The 12,887-nt window shown below is 43.0% G+C and overlaps 2 protein-coding genes across 2 annotated transcripts in view; one reads left to right on the top strand and one right to left on the bottom strand.

Annotated features, from left to right (window-relative positions):
* Positions 1-298: 298 nt before the first annotated feature.
* On the top strand, positions 299-5,877 carry tysnd1 (trypsin like peroxisomal matrix peptidase 1). The gene is made up of 4 exons (XM_056291832.1): positions 299-1,528; positions 1,854-1,984; positions 4,829-5,014; positions 5,224-5,877. Exons 1-4 carry the CDS (start codon positions 468-470, stop codon positions 5,424-5,426), a joined length of 1,581 nt encoding a protein of 526 aa, XP_056147807.1. The 5' UTR covers positions 299-467; the 3' UTR covers positions 5,427-5,877.
* Positions 5,878-11,468: 5,591 nt separating this feature from the next.
* spock2 (SPARC (osteonectin), cwcv and kazal like domains proteoglycan 2) overlaps positions 11,469-12,887 on the bottom strand; it is a 46,627-nt gene continuing 45,208 nt past the window's right edge. Inside the window, exon 11 of the mRNA XM_056292173.1 lies at positions 11,469-11,843. Coding sequence (XP_056148148.1) covers positions 11,698-11,843 — 146 coding nt within the window. The 3' untranslated portion in view covers positions 11,469-11,697. The remainder of the gene's footprint in view (positions 11,844-12,887) is intronic.

A 12,887-nucleotide genomic window follows, 5' to 3' on the forward strand; every position in this document is an offset into this window, starting at 1 on the left:
AATTAGGGCCTGTATTTGTTAACTTAGATGTTTCGTTTAATGCCGGATAAGAAACAAGTGCTTGACACACATTTAGGTACCTCAGTTAAGGAAACGGGCGTTCCATGGTCCCGCCTACTTAGCTATTCTATCACTCCATTGGCTTAGAATTATTCAGAACTTAAAGATGACCAATCATAGAATGACTGATGTTTCGTCCTTTCCTTTAGACCAATCAAACACAACCAGGAAGTTGAAGTCAACACGATGGTTGAAAATTTTGGAAATTCTGACAAAAATCGAATGCAAATGACAACAGTTGTCGCCTCGGCGACTTCCTGTCAAGCATACTCGTGACGCGTTTTTTGTTTTTTTTTTAGTTTATCTTCCCACAACAAATATGCAACTGTTTCAAGTTTTAAAACTCAGGTATTTTCACGTTGCATGACACCTTCATTGGTGTAGTAACTGTCCAAACTGCTAGCAAAATGGATGTAATCGAGAGGACGTGTTGTGTTGTGACGGTGTCAGATCCCCTTTCTGATCGCAGACCCGGGAGCTGCAGTGGCGTTATTCTCAATGAACCAGCCGGAATGGTGATTTGCAGCGGTCTCCTATTTTCCCGTTTTTTCGACGGTAAAGAAACTTTTTCTACGGACCACGGGTTCCTGTTGCCACACAGTTCGACTGAAAAAGTTAATATTCACGTACATCTCTCTGAACATCGAGATCTGGACATCAACCAGTGCGCATACGAAGCATCCACGGTTCACCGAGGCAGTGCAACCTACCATCACAAAGCCACAGCTGAGCTAATGCTGCTCGTCAACTGCTTGGAGTTCAGAAGGGCTTTCAAGTCAATCTTCAGGGAGGCTGACAAGTGGCATTTCCATGGTAGCGAAGAGGACGAGGAACTGGTCAGAGACTCCCACCTCCTTAGCTGGTTTGCTGTACTCAAGTCAAGTCTTGTGGACGGTGCTCCGGATTCAGGCACAGTTCCCTGGCTGAAAAGCTCCTCTCTCCAAAAAGGATGCTCGGTCATTGCATGTGGTTCCCCCTTTGGTTCTCTGTACCTAGATCTCTTCAGCAGCGCACTCAGTAAGGGCATCATCAGCAACCTAGCAGGAGAGGACAATGCTGTCATTTTCACAGATGCCCGCTGTTTGCCCGGCACCGAGGGAGGGGGTCTCTTTCTACAAAACGGCAATCGCGTGCACCTTGTTGGACTGATCGTGTCTCCGCTGTGCTGGAAAGCAAATGAGTGGATAGGACTCACCTTGGTTTGCTCGGTGCAACTGATCGTGAAGCATATAATGTGCAGTGTGAAGGTTCAACATCCACTGAAAGAGATTCACTTTCATAAGGGTGCATCAGACCTGTTGAACACAACGCTTACCTCGGAAAACGATAAATACCCCACTGTGTGTTTGATAGATAGTGGACAGTTCTGGGGCTCTGGGGTTGTAGTTAGCCCCCAGCTGGCTCTGACCTGCCGGCATGTTATCAGTGGAAAGTCATTTGTCACCCTGAGGTTCTCTCACAGGAATAGGTACTAATCCATCTATTGTCTTCATCTCATTATTTGTAAGCTGTTACAGATGTGCGTTTTCATGAACATTTTGAGCAAGACCAGTGTCATAACTTCATCCCATTGGTCTTTTGTGGGATTTAATGTTGACGACTCGTTAGGCTACAGTTCTTCATTACTTTCTTTACAGTCAGCAACTTTGGCTGACTTTGCTCACAGTGCATGTCAGACGGCAAGCTGGTCACATGTACTTACACTTAATGACTTGAGGACATGTCTTCTTATGAAAACAAGACTTGTAACAGAATGACTCAAGATCTAGTTTTCTGTATTCTATTCATTTTAGGTTCACTGACGTTGTGGGAGATGTGCTGTTTACCACTAAGGCATCTTCACCCTATGACCTGGCTTTAGTGAAGCTGAGACACCCTGCCCCTGAGGTAGTGGTCCCACGGTTGGCCGAGACCGTTCAGCCAGGTAGGGCAATCTTGTAAAGAGATTAAGTAATGATTAATGAAGGTATTTCAGGTGCCGCTTCCTCATATGTCAGTTAGAGAGTTGTTTCTTTGATGGTGGTATATTAAAGGGGCTATGTGTATTTTCCATCTGAGCACTGACCTCTATTTTTTAGTGATGTGAATACCACATAAAAATTCAACATAGACAAGACTAGGGCTGTGTCCAAAACCAAATACAAGGATATTTAATAGTTCATACTCAAGGAGTATGCACAGCATACTGAAATAGTAATCAAGCAAAATAAAAAATAAAAAAGTTCAGACAATGGTATCCAAATGGTACGTCTGAATGAGCATTTCATCCCACTTGCAAAAAATTCTCCTTGTGTCTGACTTGCTTCAGAGGTAAATATTGGTAGTTAGCCTGCTAGCTAGCTGTGGAATCAGATTTGTTTCATCAAAAAAATAAACAGAGAAAAAAATAAATGAATGCAGAGAACATCATCTACACATCTATCGGTCTTATAAACAAGTTGAGTAAACCAAAAATGTATTTTCTTTGACAAAATTACCTATCATTTTGATTCTGAAGAAATATAATTACACAAATATATTTCTAAATTGAAACTATATTGTCTTAAAAATTATCTTTGCATTGTATTTAAAGGTTTCACTCTGCATTTGTGAATAACAATTCACATGTGGATTAGCTCACATTAGTTTACATATTTTGGAGACAGATTGAGCAGTGAGCACAAGTCCTCCAATCTACAAATGCATATTTTTCAAAGGATATTCACTTTCAGCCAACAAAAACCCAATTTGTTCTGCATCGTCAACTGCCACTCGGTTCATTCAAGGGGAAGAGGAAATGCAAACACAGTTGACACAGTGTGTGAGGTGCTGTCATGTAAGTAGCTGTTTATTTGGAAAAACTCAATTATGTGACTACAGTAAGCAACGCATTTCTTTCTTTGTACATGTTAGCTACTTCCGTTATGCATCCTGACACACTGTCAGCACAATGTCAGTACTTGTGTACATTTTATGTCATAGTTGGTATGAGTAGTATTGGTAGGATATGGTTTTGGACATAAGCAGCAGATACCCAAGTCATATGTAACATGACAGCAAAATGTGACACATAGCAAAAAGTGTGCAGAAACCCTCTCTATGACACATGGCATCTTTAACATGATATTAGAATAGAAGAATTTAATATATGTGAATAAACTCTGACCAGACCTTTACCCGGTACAAAGCTAAACATGACCGTCTTAATGGTAATGCATCATTGCTAATTTTTTTTGTTGCATTTATTTTGGATTGAGATGAATAAATAACAGGTAATGGGGTATCCAGGTGGCATGGTGCTCTATTCCGTTGCCTACCAACACGGGGATCACCGGTTCGAATCCTTGTGTTACCTCCGGCTTGGTCGGGCATCCCTACAGACACGAGTGGTCGTGCCTGCGGGTGGATAGCCGGATGTACTAGGTGTGTCCTGGTCGCTGCACTAGCGCCTCTGGTCGGTCAGGGCACCTGTTCAGGGGAGAGGGGGAACCGGGAGGAATAGCGTGATCATCCCACACGCTACATCCCCCTGGTGAAACTCCTCACTGTCAAGTGAAAAGAAGCGGCTGGCGACTCCACATGTATCGGAGGAGATGTGGTAGTCTGCAGCCCTCCCCGGATCAGCAGAGGGGGTGGAGTAGTGACCGGGACGGCTCGGAAAATAGGGTAATTGGCCAAGTACAATTGGGGAGAAAAAAAAGACATTGAGGTTCAAAAGAGTTTTGATAATTCAGCTAAAGAAGGATATTGACAATACCTCAAAATCAACCATGAGGCACTCGCAGAAAGTGAAAGTTTTTGAATGGCCTTTACACTCAACATAGTTCACTTTTCTGAGCATCTGTAATTACACATTGCAAAAATAACAAAAGATCATCTGAAAGGGTGCTAAAACTTTTGCATATGCGCTATTCACTTTTGTCTTTTTCGGCCCATAATAAAGCTAAAAGAATGGTAATGATAGATAAAACTTTGTATAAAGGTAAGCTATTTCAATGAATAGATATAGATTCACTGATTCGTTGAAACTTGATTCATCCCAAAGAAAATTCCAGAGCCACAGCAGCAGTCTGAGACATAATATTCATACAGACAACACAGAACAGTTGGCACCAATAAGACAAGGACACTGGATAAAAAACACATAATGGAAAAAAGCTATCTAGCGTCCCTCAAATTGGCTGAGGTCAATACCACCCAGACTGAAGGATGAAATGTTATCAAGACTAATTACTAACGGTAGAAATAACCTCCTCTATCATTTTCTTGAAAATTTTAGTTGAACCAGCATATTGCTGAAGGTGCTTTGCTGCATCACATGTGTGGCATACAGATGGTGTGTGCAGCCTGTGTGAGACTGCCAGAAGCTAGCAGGTTTTTAGTGTCCTTCATTGTGTCAAAATCTGCAGAGAATCCAGGCTGACTCCCAAAGACAGAGCCAGCCTTTCCTGTTATCCTGTTGAGTCTGTTGGAATCCCCTGCACAGATGCCACTTCCCCAGCTTTGTAACAGATAGATCCAGCTACAATAGACTGGTAGAACACCTAAAGCAAGACCCTGATCCACACCCAATGACTCGAAACTCCTTAGGAAATAGAGACGGCTCTGGTCCTTCTAATACCTTTCTGCTGTGTAGATTAAACCGGAACTCTTCTCATGAAGAGGTCCAATCTCAGGTTCTGTTCTCTAGATAATTCACAGTGCCACACTCTTCGCAAGTGTTAAGAAGCTGTGTGTATGACTGTTTAAGTCAAAGCTGTTTTTGTTGTGTTTATTTGCATGTCTTAAGGTGAGGATGTAGTGGTGGTCGGTTATGGTGCGTTGGGTCGGAGCTGTGGACCCTCCATGACCTGTGGTATCCTCTCCAAAGTCATCAGCTGGAATTACCGACCTGTCATGCTGCAGACCACCTGCGCAGTACAGGCAGGGGCCAGCGGGGGCGCTGTGGTTCGGGCACGCTCGGGAGAGTTGTTGGGTAAGTTTTGTAGCCTGCAATCTGAGCAGCAAAACCATCTACCCCGTTTGATCAGTGGGGGGCACTTTTATGCCACAGAAAAAACATCAGTATTTCAGTGCAGCGTGCTACATGTGCATGGAAAAGACATTTGTATACATGAGATTGCTTTCTCTGCACTATTGTTGTCGGAACCTTCAGCACCCTTAAGGGTTGTCGCTGCATTCCAGGTATCGTATCCAGCAATACAAGGGACTTTGCCACCCAGGTGACCTACCCGCACCTCAACTTCAGTATTCCTGTGACTGTATTCCAGCCCTTGCTGCACCGTTTCAATCAGACGAGAGATGTTGAGGTGTTCAGGGCTTTGGACGCCACAGAGGAAGAAGTGTTAAGGGTGTGGAGGTTGCAAGGTGCTCAAAGCAAGCTTTAATTAATGTGAGATTTGAAACGCTGCGGTAGAAACATGGACACAGATGCCCGCTTCTTGACTCGCTTATGGATTAACCGTTGTCAAAGGAACCAGCACTTGGATAGAATCGGTTTTATTTGGTCTGATGTTAGTTTAGTCATTAGTTTTATAATAACTCATAAATCATTTAATTTTCATGGTAAAAAAAGGAGGAGGAATAAGTATAAATAGCTTGTCTGTCAAGGAGTCACTAATGAAATTTCATGGTGTCATGTGCCTTGATCATATTTTATTTTTAAACAATCCTTAATGTTAAATAATGTCTGAAATTGCACCTTGCAATTTCAACATGACCACTTCTTAAAAGCTGTGTTAAAGTGAACATAAGCTCCTTGAGTAGAAATGTCATATTATTATTTCATAGAAATACCAACATGATTGTATTTACAGCACTGCAATTTCTTGTGATTAAATGGACTTACGCTTGATAATAACACCTACTGAATGCCAGTCATTTGCTCTATGCTCTCTGACACACCTCACTAAAATACATTTAGTTGTGGAACCCAAGAAACACAAACTGCAGCACCAGAAGGATGGCTGACTGAATATCACAGAAAGTCGAATCAGTTCATCTGGACACCATGTTTATGGAGAGAGACACGCTTCATCACTCATCTAAGTGACCTCTTCAGCCTCAACTGACTGCACCACCCTTATAAATGTTACAGTGGCATAACGACCCAAAACAATGGTGGGTTTGATATGTAAATTGCCGGGACCATTAACTAGAGTTAGAATGGCCGTGTGTACTAGCCTGTATTGTTTGCCTAAGATACATAAACAGGGTGTGCCATTACGGCCTATTGTTTGTATGATTAACTCAGTCACCTATAACATCTTTTAAGTTTCTTGCATCTAGTCTTCACCCGTTGGCAGGCAGTAATGGACATCACATTCAGAGCACTGTGGATTTTGTGGATAAGGTGGGGGACATCATTATGGAGGAGGATGAAACAGTAGTCTCTCATGATGTTAAGTCTCTCTTCACGTGCGTTCCTGTTGATGAAGCAGTGGAGGTAGTCCATATCAATCAAGTTGCATTTTATATAGCGCTTTTCTAGCTGCAACAGCCACTCAAAGCACTTTACAATGACATAAATATATATAACTATATAATATATAATTATAGAAATATAATAAATAATCTAATAAATATGACTGCTGGGATAGGCTCCAGCATCCCTGCGACCACAAGAGCAGGACAAGCGGCCTGGACAATGGATGGATAAAATAAATATATCATTAGAATATAATATAACTAATATAACTATATAAGTTCATAAGCATTTTATGAGGACTTATAAGGCCCTTATCACCTACTGGCTTGTTCCTTATCTGATGCGAGGGTCTAAGGACAGGATGTTGTGTTGCTGTAAAGCCCCTTGAGGCAAATTTGTAATTTGTGATATTGGGCTATACACATAAAATTGACTTGACTTGACTTATTGCGTGCACTTAATGTTAATTGTTACCAGTTAAACATCAAAGTGTTATCGGCTTCTAAAAACATCGTTAATGAATGACAGTGTCAGGTGGATGAGTTAAGTTCACTTCCTCTAACCAATACTATATGAAATTACAAAATGACCCCACCCTTAGCAATAGGACCACCCTTAACACTGACCAGGTATATCTGCTCCTGAAACTGTCTTCAGTCCATGTGCTTCACATACAGGGGGCAGTACTATAGGCAGAAGCATGGGTGTGCTATGGGTTCCCCAGTCTCACCTGTAGTGGCCAACTTGTATATGGAGGAAGTGGAAAAGAGGGCTCTGATGTCCTATCCAGGGACACCACCTAGCCATTGGTTCAGATTTGTGGACGACACCTGGGTTAAAATTAAGTCTCAGGATGTACTACATTTCACCGACCACATTAACTCTGTGGACAACCACATCAAGTTCACCAGGGAGGATGTGAAAAATGACAGGTTAGCCTTTTTAGACTGTGAAATTGCAATTTGTTCTCCAGTGATCATCCACTGGAGAACAAACTAGGAGTCATCAGGACGCTGTACCACCGAGCTGACAACGTCGCCACTGACACAATGGCTGGGGAAGGGGAGAAATCCCACATTAAATAGGCCCTGGTTAAGTGTGGTTATCCTAACTGGGTGTTTGTCAAAGCCAGGAAGAAGCCCCAAAAGTGCACCAGCTGACCGAAGAGAGGAGAAGGACAACAGCTGCCTATCTTACAATGCTGTGATTGCAACTATTCCTCTTTCCTCTGTGAGTATTACACATGGCCACTGTAACTCTAGTTAATGTTTACGGTATTTTGCATCTGATCGTTGTTTGCAGTCGTTATGCCACTGTATTGTTTATATGGGTGGGGATACCTGCAGTCAGTTTAGACTGAAGAGATCACTTAGATGAGTGATGAAACATGTATTTTTTTTAACATTTATTTATTTATCCCCACCCCCCCTTTTCTCCCAGATTGTACTTGGCCAATTACCCCACTCTTTCGAGCCATCCCGGTCGCTGCTCCACCCCCTCTGCCGATCCGGGGAGGGATGCAGACTACCACATGCCTCCTCCGATACATGTGGAGTCGCCATCTGCTTCTTTTCACCTGACAGTGAGGTGTTTCACCAGGGGGACGTAGAGCGTGGGAGGATCACGCTATTCCCCCCAGTTCCCCGAACAGGCACCCCGACTGACCAGAGGAGGCGCTACAGCAGCGACTAGGGCACATATCCACATCCGGCCCCCCACCCGCAGACTTGTGTCTGTAGGGACACCCGACCAAGCCAGAGGTAACACGGGGATTCGAACCGGCGATTCCCGTGTTGGCACGGAATAGACCACTACGCTACCCGGACACCCGATGAAACATTTCTCCCACTAAACGTTGTGTCCAGATTAACTGATTTGCCTTTCTGTGAATACCTTACCTGGACTATTGAGCATGCATAAAGACAAAAAACAAACAAACAAAAAATGATTGAATAGCTATGTCAAAGTAAATGCCCCATGCTTAATCTTTACCCGTTACCCTCAAAAATAACTTCAACATGTAAATAATTGATAGAGGGTGTGAATCAAAAATACCATCAGCGATCAGATGTAGAGTCCCTAATGTGTTGTAAAAACCCTCCAACCCTCATTGAAATTAAAGTATTAGCAAAGTATTGGCAAAGACTTTACACTTACATAAGTATGGACAATGATTTATACCTTGCAACGTTATGTGGTGCACTTTCACCAACACAGAGGAATAGAGTCAGTATAAGCATGGATGTATTAGTAGAACTACTATAATACTTCCATGAGTATGCTGACAGGTTGCTGATGATGATGGGTCACCATGACTGGGTAGTTGGGAGGGATGCTGCCGTTTTCCGACATTTGTAATGCTAAACAGACCGTCTCACCAGAAACCCACTCACTAGTAACCTATTTAAGGCGTGACCTGATGGGATTTAGCTGGTACCGAGTTCCATTATTGTAGTCATGTGAAACGGAGAAATTACATTTCAGAGGATTTGTGGGTGTGTGTGTGTGTCTGCTTGAGAGAGTACATTGCTAAAAACCACTTTAAGTGCCCGAGACGCCTGGAATGTGCGACGATGATAACATAATGCTCTTCTATTCCTCAGTCCCCAGACTGAATAGTGTTCAGTGGAGAGGCTTGATCAATGCCCACGGGAGGCCGAGTCGAGAGATTTCAGCAGGCGTTGTGCCGTCAGAAGTGCCGACATGAAAACTCGAGTCCGCATCTAGTTTCTGCTGGCTTTCTCACAGCAGGCGCCGTGGAACGAGGCAGGCAAACATGTTCAAACTGAGGTGACGGCAATAAGGCCTGCTCGACGGCAGATAAGTAACAGAGCAGGGAGGGTTTTATTGCCTTTGAAATTGTACATTAAATGGACTTCCTTGGCTTCCATTAGACTAGCAAAACAGGACAAAGACGGGGCTTTGTTTGAACAGCTGCACATAAAAAAGGCCCATCCTTGTTATTCAGGATTGCACGTAAAATCTTATTTAACTTAGGTCTTAAAATCTTATTTAACTTAAGACGAATGGAAAAAAGTGATATCAGTTCATTAAAAATGAAGTGACGTTAGATAAATACACTTATTTGTAAAGGAGTGACAACATTATCATCGATGCCTTGGTCATTCATTTTTCATATTAAAACTGATTAGCCGTGTCTGCGGGCAGGAAGTAGGATGTTGGTATGTGTCCCGGTCGCTGCACTAGCGCCTCTTCTGGTGGGTCGGGGCACCTGTTCAGGGGGGAGGGGGAACTGGGGGGAATAGCGTTTTCCTCCCACGCGCTACGTCCCCCTGACAAAACTCCTCACTGTCTGGTGAAAAGAAGCGGCTTGTGACTCCACATGTGGTAGTCTGCAGCCCTCCCCGGATCAGCAGAGGGGGTGGAGCAGCGACCGGGACAGCTCAGAAGAGTGGGGTAATTGGCTAGATACAATTGGGGAGAAAATGGGGGGGGGGCTTGCAACTGTACTCCCACTAAAAGGATATGTCTCTGAACCAGTAACGTGCAATTGCAGTTCTCCGTAATTGTGAAAGTTATGTTAAATTGAACCTAAACTGCTATATATAGAACGTATTGAGTCTTAAAATCTTGTTTCACTTTTGACATCCATCCAGCCATCCATTCTCCAAACCACTTATCCTGCTGTCAGGGTCACGGGGATGCTGGAGCCTATCCCAGCCATCATTGGGCGGCAGGCAGGGGAGACACCCTGGACAGGCCGCCAGGCCATCGTGACATGCGGCAGAAAAAAACGGCACGGGGGTATGGTGAGATAAACCTTCCTTACCTATGTGACTTCATGTGGTCACGTGCCATCTTATCTCCCTTCAAGTGTTTTCTGGAATCAAGTGATAACCCCTTGACATAAGATACTGTCCAAATACTATGCCTGTATGTGAAGGGACATAATTAAAACATCCTCAATTTCAATAAAAGCCAACATAGTTTTCACCACACTGACATTTATAGAATAGAATAATGTTTTCCTTGGGGTTGGGGGGAGTTGCCAGCAATAAAAAGACCCACACAAAACAGATTAATTCTAAAATAATAACATTACGTCAAATATCACAAGATTAATAAAAAGGAAGCGCTCATCTGATACATTTCCAGTGTACATATTCAAGTTTGTACAAGTCCTAAGAGAAGTGAGCCGAGAGCTGTTGAGCGCTCTCATTTTGTCCCTTGACTCAATATTAAATTAAATGACTTTTTAATGCATTTTTTTTGTGCATGACAAAACCTCAGCCTACTTATTATTCGTGCACCATTATTTGAGGTTCAGTGATTTGCTCAGTGCAGCTGGGAGGTAAATCTGATCCTAGTAAATAGAAATGAAAGGAGTACAGTGGGACAGACTGAGATGTAAGATGGCCAGGCTTGGCCACATAGACCACTTTATTTTTTTATTTTTTTTATTAAACACAATAATTGATCCACGTTATGATACAATGGACACTTGTCAATTAAGCACTGTGTTCTGCTTGTCTTTCAAGGCATTAGTAAAGGGGACTAATAGGTGACAATCTGTTCTTCTGGTACACACAATATATACAAGTGATGTGTGAGAAGTCATGAATGAGACAGCACTACTGTCACAGATGAGCTGAAGCATATGATATGGAAAGTATAATGTCAATGGGTGCATATCCTGATATCCTGATTTGGTTTCCACTCATCAGGTCTCTCTTTCCTAAAACCAACATGAGCTATGTCAACACTGTTAAGATGTTGAAAAAAGGACAAGGGCCCAAATTAGACTACTGAAATGCACCCATTCTATCCCCAGTTCTTCCACGAGCACATGTCAGGCACCTGCACCTACTTTAAGTCTCTGGTATGCATTAGCTAAAACTGCTCAGATAGTTCAAAGGACAGACAACAGAAAAGAACAAAGATTCACAAGTATGAAGGACAAAATTCCTGACTCTTCAGACCCTTAATTTCTAAATAGTGTTAATATTTTCCCCTGCCCCCCCCATAATAAGCACACCTCCATAGCACTAAACACACCAAATTGATATGCATCTTACCTTTCCCTGACCCATGCAACCCTTTCCCTCACGTTTTCACAAGCCAGCATTATTCTGAGCATTGTTTGAACATGTCCATCTCTTTACAGGATCTGTATTTGTATTTGTACGTGTGTGTGTGTGTTTTGTGTTTTGGATAGAGTGGAGTGTTATTGAGATCCTCCTGTAGTTGCGTTAAACCAGGTGTCAACCCCTTTACCAGATATATCCCGCATCATCTACCTCTCCCACCTCTCCCTCTTCCTCTTCAGTTTCTTCTGGATTCTCCTCTGCCTCTTTCTCCTCCTCGTCCTCCCAACCAACCCCGCTGCCAAAATCACCTGAATATGCCGCTTCATCATCTGCAGAAAGAGGGAGAAAAATTAGGGAAAGGAAGGTAGTGTTACCCACTGCATATTATATGTGTGTGTGTTCATAATATATATATATATATATATATATATATATACAGTACATCCGGTAAGTATTCACACCCCTTCACTTTCCCCACATTTTGTTATGTTACAGCCTTATTCCAAAATGGATTAATTCCTTTTTTTTCTCATCAATCTACACACAATACCCCATAATGACAAAGTGAAAAAGGTTTTGTAGAATTTTTTGCAAATTTATAAAAAAAATAAAAAACTGAAATATTGCATGTACATAAGTATTCACACCCTTTGCTATGACACTCAAAATTGAGCTCAGGTTCATCCTGTTTCCACTGATCATCCTTGGAATTGTCTGTGGACCTCTGAGACAGGATTGTATTGAGGCACAGATGTGGGGAAGGGTACAAAAAAATTTCTACAGCTTTGAAGGTCCCGAAGAGCACAGTGGTCTCCATCATTCTTAAATGGAAGAAGTTTGGATCCACCAGGACTCTTCCTAGAGCTGGCCACCCAGCCAAACTGAGCAATCGGGGGAGAAGGGCCTCGGTCAGGGAGGTGACCAAGAACCCGATGGTCACTCTGACAGAGCTCCAGCGTTCCTCTGTGGAGATGGGAGAACCTTCCAGAAGGACAACCATCTCTGCAGCACTCCACCAATCAGGCCTTTATGGTGGAGTGGCCAGACGGAAGCCTCTGCTCAGTAAAAGGCACATGACAGTCCGCTTGGAGTTTGCCAGAAAGCACCTAAAGGACTCCCAGACCATGAGAAACAAGATTATCTGGTCTGATGAAACCAAGATTGAACTCTTTGGCCTGAATGCCAAACGTCCCGTCTGGAGGAGACCAGGCACCTCTCATCACCTTGCTAATACCATCCCTACAGTGAAGCATGGTGGTGGCAGCATCATGCTGTGGGGATGTTTTTCAGCGGCAGGAACTGGGAGACTAGTCAGGATCAAGGGAAAGATGAATGGAGCAAAGTACAGAGATCCTTGATGAAAACCTGCTCCA

The sequence above is a fragment of the Lampris incognitus genome, chromosome 13 (genome assembly GCF_029633865.1).
Source record: "Lampris incognitus isolate fLamInc1 chromosome 13, fLamInc1.hap2, whole genome shotgun sequence".
NCBI classification, from domain to species: domain Eukaryota; kingdom Metazoa; phylum Chordata; class Actinopteri; order Lampriformes; family Lampridae; genus Lampris; species Lampris incognitus.